At 58.6% G+C, this 18,679-nt stretch overlaps 1 protein-coding gene across 1 annotated transcript in view; it reads right to left on the bottom strand.

Annotated features, from left to right (window-relative positions):
* Window positions 1–18,679, bottom strand: part of AGAP3 (ArfGAP with GTPase domain, ankyrin repeat and PH domain 3) — a 213,330-nt gene that overhangs the window by 17,132 nt on the left and 177,519 nt on the right. Inside the window, exons 12-13 of the mRNA XM_065399673.1 lie at window positions 12,161–12,325; window positions 744–905 (exon numbers count right to left, since the gene is read on the bottom strand). Of these exons, the coding sequence (XP_065255745.1) occupies window positions 744–905; window positions 12,161–12,325 (327 nt within the window). The remainder of the gene's footprint in view (window positions 1–743; window positions 906–12,160; window positions 12,326–18,679) is intronic.

Below are 18,679 nucleotides of genomic sequence, written 5' to 3'. Positions count from 1 at the left end.
GTCGCTACAGATGGAGACAACAGAGAATTTAGCAGTCGGGGAAGATTTTCACCAGGACAGCAAAGGGCTGCAACCCCTGGGCCAGAATTTCCCCTGGCAAATGTCAAGGCCGACTCAAATGGGAGATGCTGGAGCTTCTCAACGCAATAGATATCAGAGCTTTTTAACTCATATGTTCCTGAACCTTTCTCAGAAAGCTTGGCCTGAGGCAGCCAGACACAGTCCCAGAATTAAGGCCAGAAGGCACTACCAGACCATCTCCCGTACATCGCAGGCCACTAAGCAGGACTCAGCACCCACCCACTACGCCAGCAACCACAACAGGTCAAAGTACTGCAGCCCTCAAGAGACTAACCTCCTGCGTGCCAACGCCAAGCATGGGAGAGACCAGGGGCAGCAGCAATGGCAGGGGATGGAGGGAGTTCGCACTTGGGATGGGAAGTTCCAATCGCTACAGTTGGGCACATTTATAAGAAAATAGGATCTTACACTGGCAGGAGTCTGGCAGCCTCTCCTCTGGGCCCTCCCAGGACCGCCGCTGGTGTCAGAAACAAACATATACCCAAAGCAGCAGCTGGCATGGGAGCATGGTCCCTGCTCCCAGCTGCAGGGGAGAAAGCCAGGGCAGACATGCTGGGCTGGAAGTTCATTTCCATCGAAGGGTGGAGAGCTCAGGACCGGGGCTCCCCCAGGTACTACTGGCTGGCTGTGGCTGCCCCGGCGGGACAACAGAAACTTCCTACCTTCTGCTGCTGTGCTGGGGCCATCAGGGCGGGCTGTCCCTGTGCTCTTTTTCCTGCGGTGTTTCTTCCTGTTTGCATGAGGGGATGGAGGCGGCTCCAGCTTCGGGCTCGCAGCGTTGGACATGTTTGGGCTGGAGCTGAGAGCATCTGCGGTGCCATTAGCTATGGAGAGAGAGAGAGACGGCGACGTTTAGAGACCCCATGCTCAGACCTGCCTGACTCCCTCCCACAGAGACAGCCCAAGACACCCCACCCTGCCCCACAGAGACGCCCCGAACATCCCCGCCTGCTCCTGCCCCACAGAGACGCCCAGAACATCCCCGCCTGCTCCTGCGCCACAGAGACGCCCCGAACATCCCCGCCTGCTCTTGCGCCACAGAGACGCCCCGAACATCCCCGCCTGCTCCTGCCCCACAGAGACGCCCCGAACATCCCCGCCTGCTCCTGTCCCACAGGGACGCCCCGAACATCCCCGCCTGCTCCTGCGCCACAGAGACGCCCCGAACATCCCCGCCTGCTCCTGTCCCACAGAGACGCCCCGAACATCCCCGCCCGCTCCTGCGCCACGGAGACGCCCCGAACATCCCCGCCTGCTCCTGCGCCACATAGACGCCCCGAACATTCCCGCCTGCTCCTGCGCCACATAGACGCCCCGAACATTCCCGCCTGCTCCTGTGCCACAGAGACGCCCCGAACATCCCCGCCTGCTCCTGCGCCACAGAGACGCCCCGTACATCCCCGCCTGCTCCTGCCCCACAGAGACGCCCCGAACATCCCCGCCTGCTCCTGCGCCACAGAGACGCCCCGAACATCCCCGCCTGCTCCTGCCCCACAGAGACGCCCCGAACATCCCCGCCTGCTCCTGCCCCACAGAGACGCCCCGAACATCCCCGCCTGCTCCTGTGCCACAGAGACGCCCCGAACATCCCCGCCTGCTCCTGCCCCACAGAGACGCCCCGAACATCCCCGCCTGCTCCTGCCCCACAGAGACGCCCCGAACATCCCCGCCTGCTCCTGCCCCACAGAGACGCCCCGAACATCCCCGCCTGCTCCTGTGCCACAGAGACCCCGAACATCCCCGCCTGCTCCTGTGCCACAGAGACGCCCCGAACATCCCTGCCTGCTCCTGGGCCACAGAGACGCCCCGAACATGCCCACCTGCTCCTGCGCCACAGAGACGCCCCGAACATCCCCGCCTGCTCCTGCGCCACAGAGACGCCCCGAACATCCCCGCCTGCTCCTGCGCCACAGAGACGCTCCGAACATCCCCGCCTGCTCCTGCGCCACAGAGACGCCCCGAACATCCCCGCCTGCTCCTGCCCCACAGAGACGCCCCGAACATCCCCGCCTGCTCCTGCGCCACAGAGACGCCCCGAACATCCCCGCCTGCTCCTGCGCCACAGAGACGCCCCGAACATCCCCGCCTGCTCCTGCGCCACAGAGACGCCCCGAACATCCCCGCCTGCTCCTGTCCCACAGAGACGCCCCGAACATCCCCGCCTGCTCCTGCCCCACAGAGACGCCCCGAACATCCCCGCCTGCTCCTGCGCCACAGAGACGCCCCGAACATCCCCGCCTGCTCCTGCCCCACAGAGACGCCACGAACATCCCCGCCTGCTCCTGCGCCACAGAGACGCCCCGAACATCCCCGCCTGCTCCTGCGCCACAGAGATGCCCCGAACATCCCCGCCTGCTCCTGCGCCAGAGAGACGCCCCGAACATCCCCGCCTGCTCCTGCGCCACAGAGATGCCCTAGACACCCCCACCTGTGCCTGTGCCACAGAGACGCCCGTTCCTGTGCCACAGAGACGCCCTAGACACCCCCACCTGCGCCACCCATCAGAGATGTCCCAGCTGCCCCCACTCCCCAGACAGGCCCTGGAACGCCGCACCCTGCTCCACGAGTCGGGGCCTGTCCCCAGAGGGAGGCTGTGGGAGCACACACCTGCTGGGAGTCCCACCTAGGCCCTGCTCAGGTGCTCTGCCGCGGCTGGCAGCCATCACCAGGCCCAGCACGGGACTCCTCCTCCAGAGGAGATGACTGGGCTGCCCCTCTCAGGAGCCCGAGTAGGATGGGCACCATAGGCTGCTGATACGGAGCTGAAGAATTCGTATCCCCGGTAGCAACGCACCAAATTTATCCTCAATCATACTGTTCCTTACAATTAATAGCAGAATTAGAAACAATCAGGGAGCTGCCTAATTACTGTCAATTAGAGCGCGCTAATCAAGCTCCGCTCACACACACACACGCTGCCGCTGCACTCACCATTAAATGTCAAATTTCATTAGAGACCAGCAACAAAATCAAAAGCCTGACATTCAATTTCAGCAGCGCACACAGCACAGGCTTCCAATCAGCATAAAAATGCAGACTCCGGGGAAGGCAGCGAGGTGCGAGCGCCTCGCTCCGCAGTTAACCCTCTCTGAAATACGCTCCTGCCTCCCCGAGGGCCAGGGGCTGGGCCTCTGCTCCGAGTCCCGGCCCAATGCCCCCGAGAACCTCCCTCTCTGCTGCTCTGACCCCCGCCCCCTTTGACCTCTGGGCACTGGGCTGGAACTCAGGGGATTCCAGTTCCACTCCCAACCCTGCTACTGACCCCCATGGGGACCTTGGCCAAGTCACTTCCTTTCTCTGGGCCTGTCCCCCCGTCTGTTCATCTGATTAGACTGGGAGCTCGGCCCAGCACAGTGTGCCCAGCGCTCTGCGGGACGGCCCCGATCCAAACAGAGCAGGACTGGCGGGATGGAGAAGGCTGGGACAGCCTCCCGAGGTAGCAACCAGGGCCCTCTAACACTAGCCAGGATACAGCCCTGCGGAACACCCCTGCTCTGTCCCGGCCAAGGGATTGGGAGGGCCCCAGGCTCTGTCTACACTGCAGAGCCTGTGCCAGCAGGACCCCTAGTCCGGACCCAGCGCACACCCACAGAAGCGTTTTCGTCAGCACAGCAGTAACAGCACTTCCCTGAATGATGTCAGCGATGCTGACAGACGCCCTCGTCTGTCGGGGTACCTGTCAGTCAGGGGTCTGGCTTTCACACTCCCTGACCAGCGGAGCTACGCCAGCCTCCCTTTTACGGGTTGCTCAAGCTCTGGTATAAAAGCGTCTCTCTCTCTAGTGTCTCACGCTCCCCCCCAGTGGAGACGCTCAGTAGCTGGGGGGTTCTGCCACCAATTATCCACAGGGAAAGAGTTCACAGAGTTGACAATTAAGGCAGCTGAGTCTAATAAACGGAATCAATTCCCCAAACCAACCACTCACACCAAGGCAGGGGCACCGTTTCTTGGCACTGGAAACGGCTGCTTCCCAGACACACGGAGGAGGTGCTGTGCTTGGCGCAGGCCCGAGACACGCACAAGCTGGTTCAAGAATCCCTGGGCCTGGGCTACCCAGAATGCTGCACCAGTGTAACTAACGGTGCCACGTTAACCCAGTTAGCGAACGCAGCACTGCCGTGTGCAGGGGGACAGGACCTGGCAGCGCAGCCTGCCCCTGGTATCTAAGCGGAGACAAACAGCTCAGTCAGTTCCCTCCCGCAGGACTTTGGCAGGTAGCTCTGCTCCTGGTGCCTTGCTGCTCAGTGTGTTCCAGCACCCACCCTCTTGCCCCGTGGTCTCGCACAGCGCCTCCCCATAGGTAGCAGGTCCGGGGTAGGCATCTCCCCACAGCTGCCGTGGTGGAGGCGGATGCAAAGGAGTCTTTTAGCTACTTTGCAATGTCCTTAGCCTCCATAACTCTGTCCTCCCTGCAGTGACCGCGCCGATTCTCTTGCAGGCACCTTCCTTCGGATTCTCCCAGAGACCGAAAGCCCTGTGCATCCCTGTGCAGCGGAGCCCTGTGGCGCGTGCAGGGAGGGGGACAGGGCTGTGCGCCGGCTCTGCTCCTCAGCTCACCTGGACCCCTGGGGCTGGCTTCGTGGATTTGATCCCTGACAGGACCCTTCCCCATAGCTCCCCTTTCCCCCACCCCTTTGCACAGCTGTGCCCAGTTGTGAGGCTGGTGCACAGATGGTGGGATGCAGGAAACGGAAGGCTGCTCTCCCGTCGTAACAGTGACAATACCCTACTGCTCTCTGGCTCTGGGCAGGGGTCAGAGACTCTAGTGCCGGCCCAGAAAATTACCAGGAAAGTGGAACTGACCCGCTAGGCCGAGGATTCTGCCCCCTCCCCAGTCCGCCTTCCCTGTTCTTGTCTCCCCTTTGGCTGGGTTAGAGAGAATGAGTGAGGTTCTGTCTGTCCCACCAGAACCCACTGGGTGGCCAGAGCAGTGGGGAGCTCCCTGCGGAGAAGACACGCACTCAGTAGCTCCTTCAGACACACAATTAGCTCTGGAGCCGAGATCTCCACCCCCTCCGTGTCACCGTGAATTGGCAGCGACTCGTTCCCTATTTGTATCAATCTCGGGGTTACTTTGCATGAAATGAGTGGATTGCTCGGGGTGGCAGCAAGCAGAGGCGGCTCCGTCATGTGGAACGCGAGCAGAGAGGCCGCCACGCCCCTCTGGGAGCTCCTGGACCAGCGTGGGACACGAAGCGACCTGTCCCCCCGAGCAGCAGCATGCGCCGAGCACAGCCTCTGCAAGTGGGCTGAAAACCCAGGCATGAGCCAACAGGCAGCAAGCCTGAGGCCCGGCAGGCAACTATCAGCTTGCTGAGCAGCTGTAACCTGTGCCCAGGCCCCATGAGCCCTGGCTTCACAGGGGCACATACATCATCACAAAGGCACCTGGCTGGGGGGTGGGAGTAGATTCCACCCCAGCCCACCACCCAGCGCCGCGTGTGTGTGAATTCCAGCACTGCCTGATCACTGGCCTACTAAAGAGAGCACGTGTGTGCGAGGATGTGCACAGAGATGATACAAAGGTGAGCGGCTCGCCCACACACGGGGTAGGAGCCCTGCATTATTGGGATGGGCGGCTCCCCCATTTCTTGGGGGACCCTGAGGGGTTGGGGTGGCCAGCACCCTCATGTCTGGGGGAACCCTGCGGTATCAGGGTGGGTGGCTCCTCAATGGTCAGGGGGACCCCGAGGGGTCGGGCTGGGTGGCTCCTCCATGCCCGGGGAGACACCTGCAGTATCTGGGTATGCGGCTCCCCCATGGTCAGGGGGACCCAGAGGTATCAGGGAGGGCAGTTCCCCCAGTGACGAACTGGGACTGTTCTTAATGTGGCCTTTGAATGCTGAGTGGGGAGTGTTGGCTGGGAAGGCAGGGGAGGTTGGCTAGGACGGTCTGCATTGCGGGATGGGAGACTGGCCTTGAGGGAAGATACCTGAGCATGTAACGTGAGAACCCAGGAAGGGGTTAGAGGCCAGGTGACACCTCTGCCCGGGAAACTGAACAAAGGCTGTGGGAGGGGTCGCTGAAGGGAGAGTTTCAGAGCTGGCTGGTGGAATGGCTGGGAGGCAGACAGGGCTCTGACCTCCCAAGGGGGCTGTGGGGCCCTGGGACCCCAAGATGGACCTAACTGGGGGGGATCCTGTTGTCTGTGCCTGCAAGACTTGTCTTGGACTGTGTTCCTGTCATCTAAATAAACCTTCTGCTTTACTGGCTGGCTGAGAGTCATGGTGAATCGCAGGAAGCCGGGGGTGCAGGGCCTTGTGTCCCCCCACACTCCGTGACACCCCTATGCCTGGGGAGACACCTGCAGCATCGGGGTGGACGGCTCCCCCATGGTCAGGGGGACCCAGAGGTATCGGGTTGGGCGGCTCCTCCATGCGCGAGGGGATCCTGCAGGCAAATGTCCAGGGGGACCCTCTGGCAAATGAAGTGTAAAAATATAATTAGGAAGGCAAAAAAGAATTTGACGAACAGCTAGCCAACGACTCAAAAAGTAATAGCAACAATTTTTTTAAGTACGTGAGAAGCAGGAAGCCTGCTAAACAACCAGTGGGACCACTGGACGATCTAGGTGCTAAAGGAGCACTCAAGGACGATAAGGCCATTGCAGAGAAACTAAATGAATTCTTTGCATTGGTCTTCACAGCTGAGGATGTGAGGGAGATTCCCAAACCTGAGCCATTCTTTTTAGATGATAGATCTGAGGGACTGTCCCAGATTGAGGTGTCATTAGACGAGGTTTTGGAACAAATTGATAAACTAAACAGCAATAAGTCACAGGACCAGATGGTATTCACCCAAGAGTTCTGAAGGAACTCAAATGTGAAATTGCAGGACTACTAACTGTAGTCTGTAACCTATCATTTAAATCAGCTTCTGTACCAGATGACTGGAGGATAGCTAATGCAATGCCAATTTTTAAAAAGGGCTCCAGAGGTGATCCCGGCAATTACAGGCTGGTAAGCCTGACTTCAGTACCGGGCAAACTGGTTGAAACTATAGTAAAGAACAAAATTGTCAGACACATAGATTAACTTAATTTGTTGAGGAAGAGTCAACATGGTTTTTGTAAAGGTAAATCATGCCTCACCAATCTACTAGAATTCTTTGAAGGAGTCATCAAGCATGTGGACAAGGGGGATCCAGTGGATATAGTGTATTTAGATTTTCAGAAAGCCTTTGACAAGGTCCCTCACCAAAGGCTCTTAAGCAAAGTAAGGTGTCATGGGATAAGAGGGAAGGTTCTCTCATGGATTGGTAACTGGTTAAAAGATAGGAAACAAAGGGTAGGAATAAATGGTCAGTTTCAGAATGGAAAGAGGTAAATAGTGGTGTCCCCCAGGCGTCTGTACTGGGCCCAGTCCTATTCAACATATTCATAAATGATCTGGAAAAAGGGATAAACAGTGAGGTGGCAAAATTTTCAGAGGATACAAAACTACTCAAGGTAGTTAAGTCCCAGGCAGACTGCGAAGAGCTACCAAAGGATCTGACAAAATTGGGTGACTGGGCAACAAAATGGCAGATGAAATTCAATGTTGATAAATGCAAAGTAATGCACATTGGAAAACATAATCCCAACAATACATATACAATGATGGGGTCTAAATTAGCTGTTACCACTCAAGAAAGAGATCTTAGAGTCACTGTGGATAGTTCTCTGAAAACATCCATTCAATGTGCAGCAGCAGTCAAAAAAGTGAACAGAATGTTGGGAATCATTAGGAAAGGGATAGATAATAAGACAGAAAATATCATATTGCCGCTATATAAATCCATGGTACGCCCACATCTTAAATACTGTGTGCAGATGTGGTCGCCCCATCTCAAAAAAAATATATTGGAATTGGAAAAGGTTCAAAAAGGGCAACAAAAATTATTAGAGGTGTGGAGCGTTTGCCATATGAAGAGAGATTAATAAGACTGGGACTTTTCAGCTTGGAAAAGAGACGACTAAGGGGGGATATGATAGAGGTCTATAAAATCATGACTAGTGTGGAGAAAGTAAATAAGGAAGTGTTATTTACTCCTTCTCATAACACAAGAACTAGGGGTCACCCAATGAAATTAATAGGCAGCAGGTTTAAAACGAACTAAAGGAAGTATTTATTCACACAACACACAGTCAACCTGTGGAACTCTTTGCCAGAGGATGTTGTGAAGGCCAAAACTATAACAGGATTCAAAAAAGAACTAGATAAGTTCATGGAGGATAGGTCCATCAATGGCTATTAGCCAGGATGGGCAGGGATGGTGTCCCTAGCCCCTGTTTGCCAGAAGCTGGGAATGAGCGACAGGGGATGGATCACTCGATGATTACCTGTTCTGTTCATTCCCTCTGGGCATTGGAAGACAGGATACTGGGCTAGATGGACCTTTGGCCTGACCCAGTATGGCCGTTCTTGTTCTTACTGGGGCAAGCATGGGGAGACCCCTGCAGTATCGGGGTGGGTGGCTTCCCCATGTTGGGGAGACACCTGCTGTATTGAGAGGTCAGGTCCCCTATGCCCAGGGGGACCCTGTGGTAGCGGGGGGAGCGGCTCCCTGTGCCCGGGGAGTCACCTGCAGTATTGGGGCAGGCTGCTCCCCCATATTTCGGGGGGACCCTGTGGTATTGGGGTGAGTGGCTCCCTCATGTCTGGGGGGGACTCTGCGGTATCAGGGTGCGTAGCACCCCCATGTACGGGGGGACCCTGCAGTATTGGGGTGAGCAGCGCCCCCATGTACAGGGGGACCCTGCGGTATTGGAGTGAGCGGCACCCCCATGTACGGGGGGACCCTGCAGTATTGGGGTGGGCGGCGCCCCCAGGTACGGGGGGACCCTGCGGTATTGGGTTGGGCAGCGCCCCCATGTATGGGGTGTGACGAAGTGGGACTGTTCTTAATGTTTCCTCTGAATACTGTAAGGGTGCCTCAGTTTCCCCTATGCATTTCTTAACTCTCTAGGTGGGGGGATAAGGGGGTGAGATTGTTGCAGAGCAAAGGGCCAGTGTGCATAAATGGTCGACACTCTGTCGCCTGGCAACTAATGGCCAGGCCCTTCCCCCCTGCAAGGGGATGCTAAAGGTGTGGGAGAACAAAGAGATCAGGTGACCTCCTGGCCCGGGAAAGAGACAAAGGACAGAGGAGGGGCTGGAGGGGGTTTCAGTTTGGAGCTGGCTGGGGACTAGGAGTGAGGGCAGACTTGGGTGTCCGGCTCGCTGGGCCCCAGAATGGACCCGGCTGAGGGGTCCTGTTCTCTGGACCTACAAGCTCTGGTTTAGACCGTGTTCCTGTCATCTAATAAACCTCTGTTTTACTGGCTGGCTGAGAGTCACGTCTGACTGCGGAGTTGGGGTGCAGGACCCTCTGGCTTCCCCAGGACCCCGCCTGGGCGGACTCGCTGTGGGAAGCGCACGGAGGGGCATATGCTGAATGCTCCCAGGAGAGACCCAGGAGGTGAAGCCGTGTGAGCTTCTTGCCCTGAAGACAGTCTGCTCCGAGGGAGAGGAGGCTCCCCAAAGTCCTGACTGGCTTTGTGGGGAGCAGTTCCAGAGCATCGCCCGGGGCCTCTGTGACATGGGGGGGACACCTGCGGTACTGGGGTGAGCAGCAACCCCATGTATGGGGGGACCCTGCGGTATCAGGGCGAGCATGGGGAGACACCTGCAGTACCGAGGGGTCAGCTCCCCCATGTCCGGGGAACCCTGTCGTGTCGGGGTGGGCGGCTCCCCCATGTACAGGGGGGACCCTGTGGTATCGGAGTGGGCAGCTCCCCCATATTCAGGGGGACCTTGCGGTAACAGGGTGGGTGGCTCCCCATGTCCAGGGGGACCCTGCAGTATCGGGGTGGGCGGCTACCCCATGTTGGGGAGACACCTGAAGTATCGAGGGGTTGGGTCCTCTATGCCCGCGGGAACCCTGTGATATTGGGGGGAGCGGCTCCCCTAGGTACAGGGGGGACCCTGCGGTATTGGAGTGGGCGGCTCCCTGTGGCCGGCGAGACACCGCAGTTTCAGGCTGGGCTGCTCCCCCATGTCTGGGGGACCCTGCGGTATCAGGGGACAGCTCCCCTATGTCCAGGAGGGACCCTGTGGTATCAGGGGGCAGCTCCCCCATGTCCAGGTGGGACCCTGCGGTATCGGGGGCAGCTCCCCCATGTCCAGGTGGGACCCTGTGGTATCAGGGGGCAGCTCTCCCATGTCCAGAAGGACCCTGCGGTATCGGGGGCAGCTCTCCCATGTCCAGGTGGGACCCTGTGGTCTCAGGGGGCAGCTCCCCCATGTCCAGGTGGGACCCTGCGGTATCGGGGGCAGCTCTCCCATGTCCAGGTGGGACCCTGTGGTATCAGGGGGCAGCTCTCCCATGTCCAGAAGGACCCTGCGGTATCGGGGGCAGCTCTCCCATGTCCAGGTGGGACCCTGTGGTATCAGGGGGCAGCTCTCCCATGTCCAGATGGGACCCTGTGGTATCAGGGGGCAGCTCCCCCATGTCCAGGAGGGACCCTGTGGTATCAGGGGGCAGCTCCCCCATGTCCAGAAGGACCCTGCGGTATCGGGGGCAGCTCTCCCATGTCCAGGTGGGACCCTGTGGTATCAGGGGGCAGCTCCCCCATGTCCAGGAGGGACCCTGCGGTATCGGGGGCAGCTCTCCCATGTCCAGGTGGGACCCTGCGGTATCGGGGGCAGCTCTCCCATGTCCAGGAGGACCCTGCGGTATCGGGGGCAGCTCTCCCATGTCCAGGAGGGACCCTGTGGTATCAGGGGGCAGCTCCCCCATGTCCAGGAGGGACCCTGCGGTATCGGGGGCAGCTCTCCCATGTCCAGGAGGGACCCTGTGGTATCAGGGGGCAGCTCCCCCATGTCCAGGAGGGACCCTGCGGTATCGGGGGCAGCTCTCCCATGTCCAGGTGGGACCCTGTGGTATCAGGGGGCAGCTCTCCCATGTCCAGGAGGGACCCTGCGGTATCGGGGGCAGCTCCCCTTGCAGGGCAGGGCACGGAGGGGCTCCACGGTGGGACGGGGCCCTGTGCGGCTGCGGGTGCCGTGGCCGGCCTGGTTCTCGCTCGCCGGCTGCTCTGGTGCGAGAGGAGCGTGGGAGCTGGCCCTGCCCTGCTCAGTGTCCGACGGAGGGAGGGGGAGCGCGAGCACATTAATGCTCAGAGCTGCGCCCTTCCGCTCCCGTCGCCTGCGCTGCCCCATCAGCAGTAACAGTCTGATTAATTCGCTTCCAGCAGGGAGCTGATGGGGCCAATGATGGAGCCGCTGCATCAGGCGCGATGAAATTGATAGTTTTTCACAGTTACAAATGAGGAGCCTCCTCAGCTGCAAATGGCGCCCGCACAGTCGGACTCCGGTAATGATCATAAAGAGGCTCTCTTTAAACTGCGAAAGCCCCTGGGACGGAGCGGGGGGGCGGCTGCCGCGCTAATGAGAACGACAAGGGGGCGAGCAGGCATGGAAATGGCTCCTCCACTCTTGATGTGCATTTAACTGCTTTTTTAGTGCGGCGGCAGCGCCAGGAACGAAGGAGTGATGGATGCAGCACAAAGGCATTTATTTTCCAATTCGGCAAAGTGGCTACGTTGGGAAATGTATGAATTATTTTAATTCACTCAACTGTCCTGAACCATCGGGGGGGGGGGGGGGGGCAGTACACAGCCAGTATGTATGAGAAACAGGGCTTCCTCCGACTCACTTCACTCTCCCCAAACCTGGGGCGGTGGAGGTCTGGGGGGCAGTAAGGAGAGGGGGGCAGGGAGGAGAGAAGACAAGGGGAAGAGACCAAACGCAGGGAGAATGGAGCTGGCAGCGTGGGGTGGGCAGAGGGGGTAAGGGGCATCCCCTGCAGAGGCAGCAGGCCCTGGGTGAGCAACGGCCCAGCATAGCTGCAGTCTCTGTGCGCTTGGCTCCCCAGCACAGACAGGCGACCGGCCCCAATGCAGCACCCACCTCCCCACAGTGTCTGCTCCTGAGAACGCTGGCAGGGCGCTCAGTGCCAGGCTGCCGGCAGGGCACAGCTCCTGCAGGTGCCTGCACGCCCCTCCCGCCCGCAGCAGCTGAGCGACGCAGGTGAGGGAGAGGGAGCGAAGGGTACTCACGGGGGTTGGGGCAGCTGCTGGGGATCACCACAGCCTCGCTCCACTGGTCTGCGCTGGAGACGGAGTAGGAGCGCTGGTGCATGCCGTCCGGCTTCGAGCTGAAGCCCACCAAGTTGATGGAGCGTTCGGAGTGCAGGGAGGTGCTGCTGGTCGAGTGGGGGGCACCTGCAAGACAGGCACAAGCTCAGCACCAGGCTGCCCCCAACGGCACAGAAAAGTGAGTCAGACGCCCGTTCACCAGCTGGGCCCCACGACACGTTTCCCCGCCACGACACGTCCCAGCCGGGCCCCACGACACCTTTCTCCCCCACGACACGTCCCAGCCGGGTCCCACCACACGTTTCCCCCCCACGACACGTCCCAGCCGGGCCCCACCACACGTTTCCCCCCCACGACACGTCCCAGCCGGGCCCCACCACACGTTTCCCCCCCACGACACGTCCCAGCCGGGCCCCATGACACCTTTCCCCCCCACGACACGTCCCAGCCGGGCCCCATGACACCTTTCCCCCCCACGACACATCCCAGCCGGGCCCCACCACACGTTTCCCCCCCACGACACGTCCCAGCCGGGCCCCACCACACGTTTCCCCCCAATGACACGTCCCAGCCGGGCCCCACGACACGTTTCCCCCCCACGACACGTCCCAGCCAGACACCCCAACAGGTCCCAGCCGGACCCCACAACACGTCCCCCCCAGCCAACGCGTCCCAGCCGGTCCCCACAACACATTTCCCCCCCACAACACGTCCCAGCCAGACACCCCAACAGGTCCCAGCTGAACCCCACAACATGTCCCCCCCAGCCAACACATCCCAGCTGGGCCCCACGACAAGACATGTCCCAGCCGGGCCCCACGACATGTTCCCCCCCCCAAGACAACATGTCCCAGCTGAGCCCCACGACATGTTCCCCCCCATCCCCCAGCCAACACGTCCCAGCCGGGCCCCACCACACGTTTCCACCCCACAACACGTCCCCCCCAGCCAACACGTCCCAGCCGGGCCCCACAACACGTTTCCCCCCCACAACACGTCCCAGCCAGACACCCCAACAGGTCCCAGCTGAACCCCACAACATGTCCCCCCCAGCTGGGACCTGTTGGGGTGTCTGGCTGGGACGTGTTGTGGGGGGGAAACGTGTTGTGGGCTAACGACTGGGATCGTTAGCTCAGAGTGGACGTGAGACAAGCCTATAAAATAATGACTGGCCTAGAGACGGGAGCGTGTTCTCCCTGATTCGTAACCCAAGGACAAGGGGATGTGCCATGACATTCAATGGTGGGAAATGCAAACCGCGAAAAGGAAATCCTTTTCCAAACAACGCGTGATTAAATGGTGGAACCTGGTGCTACAAGAAGTCGCTGACACCGGGAATTTAGCAGCTTCGCGGCGAGATGGGATGTTTCTACTGATCCCACGAATATCCAGAGTTCCATAAATACTGAACACAGGGCTTTGGAAGGGAGCCAAAATCTCCTGTTTCGGGGCTTTAACCCAGGGCTACTAAGGGTGGAGCAGCCTGTCCCGGGAGAGACTAGCCCACATCTGCCCACTGCAGGGTGCTTCTGATGTCCCCAGAAGCATTTGGGGCTAGCCCCGGATAGTGGATGCAGGAAGGGGAGGACCAGAAATGACCAGGCTAACGGGTTCCCAAGCTGCCGGCAGGAGAGGCTCCAATCGGCTGCGCTCCCTGCTGGGGAGGAGTCTCAGGGCAGCCAGACAGTCCTGGCAAGGACTGGTGAGCGCTGAGGTGGTTTAAAGCTACCTTTGCTGTCCTGTTCCTTTCTGGTCCAGGGCTGAGCCCTCCCCTGCCAGAGTGCAGCGCTGAGTTCACAGGCTTCCCCTCCGTTCACCATAACCTCTGGATGGGGCCCAATCCATGGCCACCTGCCCTGCACAATTGGGGACAGCTCCTCTCAAGAACCTGCGCACAGCAGCCTGCCCAATGGCTGGGGCTGGGGGCTGTGTTCAGAGCTCTAGGCAGCCTGCCCTGGAGCCGGAGCCTGTCTCATCCCAGGTCGAGCTCTCGGAGGGGCTGAGAACAGCTGAGCCTTGGGGTGGTGCCATCCTGGGTTCGGCAGTCACTGGGCTCCAAAAGACCAGAGCTCCTGGGCAACGAGGCATCTCCCGGTCGCTGCCAGACATTTCCCCATGTTCAGAGGTGTCCCTCGAAAGCGTCTCTCTGTCACCACCAGAATTCGGTCCAATAAAAGATATCCCCTCCCCGACCTCATCGCTCTAATTCTCAGAAGGGTCAGTAAGTAGCAGCAGACAGTTCTTGGGTGAGGAAAGCCAGGCGGGGTGGCACGAACACACCTCTGGGGCCCACAATTTAAGAAGAATGTTGATAAATTTCAGAGGGCTCAGAGAAGAGCCACACGAATGATTAAAGCAGGGGTTCTTAAACTTCACTGCACCACGACCCCCTTCTGACAACAAAAATCACTACAGGACCCCAGGAGGAGGGACCAAAGCTTGAGCCCACCCAAGCCCCGCCAGGGGGACCTGTAACCTGAGCCCCACGGCCTTGGGTCGTGGGGCTTGGGCTTTGGCCCCGGGCCCCAGCAAGACTAATCCCAGCTCTGGCAACCCCATTAAAACAGGGTCCCGACCCACAGTGTGAGAACCGCTGGATTAAAGGATTGGAAAACCTGCCTCAAAGTAAGAGACTCCAGGTGCTCACAGATTCATAGACTCTAGAGCCAGAAGGAACCATTGTGATCATCTAGTCTAAACTTCTCTAGAGCACAGGCCCTAGAACTGCCCTGAATTAAACTCAATCTAGTTTAAAGACTCAACAAATTCTGTATCTTGGCAGGGAGTCAGACTAGACCAGTGTTTCTCAGCCTTTCTGATACCAGGGACAGGCTTGCTGCCTTCCTATGTGTCAGGAAGATCTCAGGGACCGGCACCGGTCCACGGAGGGGTCATTGAGAAACACTGGACTAGATGACCCTGGTGGTCCCTTCTAACCCTGTGGTTCTCTGACTCCATGGAAGAGAAGGTTGGGGGTGAGCTGATCACAGTCTGTAAGTACCTACATGGGGAACAAATACTTGTTCAGTCTAGCAGACAAAGGTCTAACACGATCCAGTGGCTGGAAGCTGAAGCTAGACAAATTCAGAGTGGAAATAAGGGGCAAGTTTTAACTGAGAATCATTAACCACTGAACCATCTTCCCAAGGGCTGTGGTGGATTTTCCATCCCTGGCAATGTTCACATCAAGCTGGGATGTATTTCTACATGACGTGCTCTCGTCCAAACAGGTATTCATGCAGGGAAGTCCTGCAGCCGGTGTTACGGAGGAGGGCAGACTACATGATCAGAGTGGCTCCTTCTGGCTTTATAATCTAGGAGCGCACAGGTCCTCAAGAGACAGCTGCTGCCAGGGGAGTGCCAAGGGGGGCCCTGCCTCCAGGACCAGGGTACATCTACGCTGCAACAGAACACCCGCGGCTGGCACGGGTCAGCTGACTCGGGCTTGCGGGGCTATGAAACCGCTGTGTCGGCATTCGTTGGGCGGGGGGGGGGGGGGGGGCGGGGTGTCCCAGAGCCTGGGCTCCAGACCGAGCCCAAACATCTACACTGCCATTGCATAACCCTGACATGGGCCAGCGGCGGTGTTTCACTGCAGTGCAGACATACCCTGGGAGGCTGCCCCCTGGACAGGGCAGGCAGGAAGGGGGAGCCTTTGGGGGCAGCAGAAGTGCCTGTTCTTATGCTGCTTCTCTCTTCAATAAGCCCTGAGCCCCCCCAAGATCTGGGGACCAAACCCTGACCTGCGAGCCCCATCTGCTCCCCAGGCCAAGGCTCAATACATACATCCTCTGCTTGAGCCCTACTAGCTGTTCGGTGTCCCTGCGCTCCGGCCAGGGTCCCAGGCCGTCTGCGATCCCACGGCCACAGGACTGGCTGCAGCGCCCAAGCTGCCATTCATCCAATCCCATTTCCAATCCTTCGCGGATCCAAAGAAAACCTTGGAAACACGGCCCAAGCGTCTGCAGACAGCCTGAAACTGCAGCTTGGAGCGGCCTGGCCTGCCCCAGCTCGAAACGCAGGGATGCCGGGACAGCGGGACGTTCAGCAAATCCAGCGTCTGAGGATTGCAGCATGTTTACTTCATTCAAAAACCACAGTGTTCATTTAGATGAAGTGGCCACAGAACTCCCTGACTGCCACCCTGAGCGCACAGGTCAGGGAACTACCCACAAACCTTGCCTGCGACGGCTGCCTGCCCACACCAGCTGCAGCCATGGTGCCCCTAGGGCCGGTGCTCCCGTCTGACCCACTCCACAGCCTCACTGTGCCAGTGCCGCTGTTCCCGGAGCCCTGCCCCCTGCCCCCTGCGATGCGCGCACAGTGAGGGATCGGCCTGGCTGCTGCGCACTCCCCCTCCCCTCCCCTCGTTCAGCGCCACAGAAACACGTGTAAAACCATGACACTGACTTTGCCTCTAATTAGCCCTTAATTTACAAGACACACTTGGAAGGGTAATTAGCTGGCACTCGGCTTCTGACGGCAGCATCCATCTCCACTCCTTCCTTGGGGGAGGGGGCTGCTGGTGGTAGGAGCAGGGAGGATTGCATCTCCCTGTGGGCTGGGGACATGCTCGGAGGGGAGCCTGCCGTCCCCACGGCACCGAGCCGTTCCTCACACACAGCTCCAAGACCCTCCTCTCCCCAGACAGAGACGGACCCCAGCAGGGTGCCTGAGAGGAACCTCCCCAGACACAGCCCCCACCAGTGGGCCTGGGGACTGGAAATTAGCTCCCCACCATGCAGTCCCCAGCAGCAGGTCTCCAGCGCCTGAGCTGAGAGCCCCTGGCACCCCACTCCAGGTCAGCGTGTCTGTGATTGCCAGCACCCTACATAGACAGGAAGCCAAAAGCTTCAGGGGCAGAGATTTGCTGCAGATCAAACACCATGTATTTCATTTCATTATTAATTGTCCTGTCTTTATTCCAGAGTCGGTAGCTGGCTCTGCACCCAGTCCACGCTGCCAGTTACTCACCCATACCCTGTGGCCATATATCTAGTCCCCTCTTGGTGGGTAGGCACCAGTGCACTTGAGACGGAGACTTCTGGTCAGCAGTGGGGGCGAAGTGTGGAAAACATCCCCCCACACCCACGCATGGACAATACAGCTCACAGAACCACAGTCACTGTACACCGTAACTATTTCTTCTCCTCTGAGTGACGTCTGTACACAGACGTTCCATTGCTGGCGGTTCCCACACAACGACCCTTGCTGAAGAGGAGTACCGGGAGACTAGCGAAACAGCGAATGTAGAACAGTCCCGCCAGGCTCTTGGCCTCTTTAGATGCCTCGACAGTGGCACAGTGCTGTGCGGAGGGAAGACCAGCTGCCGCTTTACAAACGTCCATGAGTGGGAGATTTCTGAGAGCGGCTACTAAAGCGGACTGAGCTCTTGTCGAATGTGCCATGCCTCCCTGAGGGGGATATTTACTGGCCAACTCACAGCAGAGCCTGCCACAAGATGAGATCCCAACAGAAATTCCTTGGGGTGAAACATCTTCATCTTTAACCTTCTCCCTCTGTGCTGTACGAAGTCGGGGAGATTTCCTAAAGCGTCCAGGCCTGTCCAAATACAATGGAAGTGCTCTACATACGTCCCAAAATGTAATTTTTCTCCATCTTTATTTGAGTGAGGTTTGTGGAAAAGTTCGGGCAGCTGAACGATTTGGTTCAAATGCAATTCAGAAGCCACGTGAGGTAAGAACTGGGGGGTGGGTTCCAGGGTATCTTGACGGAAGGGGGTGTGCGGTGCCTGTAATTACAGCCTGTAATTCTCCCACTCTTCTGCCCGTGGGTATTGCCGCGAAAGGACATTCTGATGGAGAGGCAGAACAAAGAGCAGGTAGCAAAGGGTGAACCCACGAGACTTAGCAGAACTCCATTTCCGTCCCAGAGAGTCACAGGTTTCCTTATTGGTTACCACAGACACCCCCCCCCCCCCACACACACACACACACTTCTCTGGGCTGGGGAATCACTGAGACAGCCACCGCATGGACTCCCAGGGAGCTGAGGGATAGGCCTGAGCTCTCAGACTCCAAGAGGGAGTGTAGCATGACTGGATCCCAGGAGCTGAGGGAGACAATTGGCGTGGATAAGCCCATATTGAGAATCTCTCCCATTTTGCTAGCTAAGTGGATCTTGGGGAGTCCTGCCTCCTATGTCTGAGCATAGTCTGCGCTTCTGAGGAACTGGCTCTCTCTGACAGAGCCAGCCCGTCAGCATCATGCTGTCCAGTGGTGACTTGTGGGATCCGGATCCGGGATCTGAGTGAGGACGTTCAGAGGCAGTGGTAAGGGTATGGATGGCTGAACAGATATTTGGAGATCTGAAGACCAAAACTGCCTGGGCCAGGCCGGGGTTATCATAATTAATTCGGCTGCTTCCTGAGTGTTCGTGCTATGAGTGGAGTTGGAGGACAGGCACACTAAGTAGCCCCGAGGACCATGAGATTAGAAATAGGTCAGAGATGGATCCTGG

Source organism: Emys orbicularis, chromosome 2 (genome assembly GCF_028017835.1).
Source record: "Emys orbicularis isolate rEmyOrb1 chromosome 2, rEmyOrb1.hap1, whole genome shotgun sequence".
Classification (NCBI taxonomy): domain Eukaryota; kingdom Metazoa; phylum Chordata; order Testudines; family Emydidae; genus Emys; species Emys orbicularis.
This window is presented reverse-complemented; position numbering and strand designations above follow the sequence as displayed.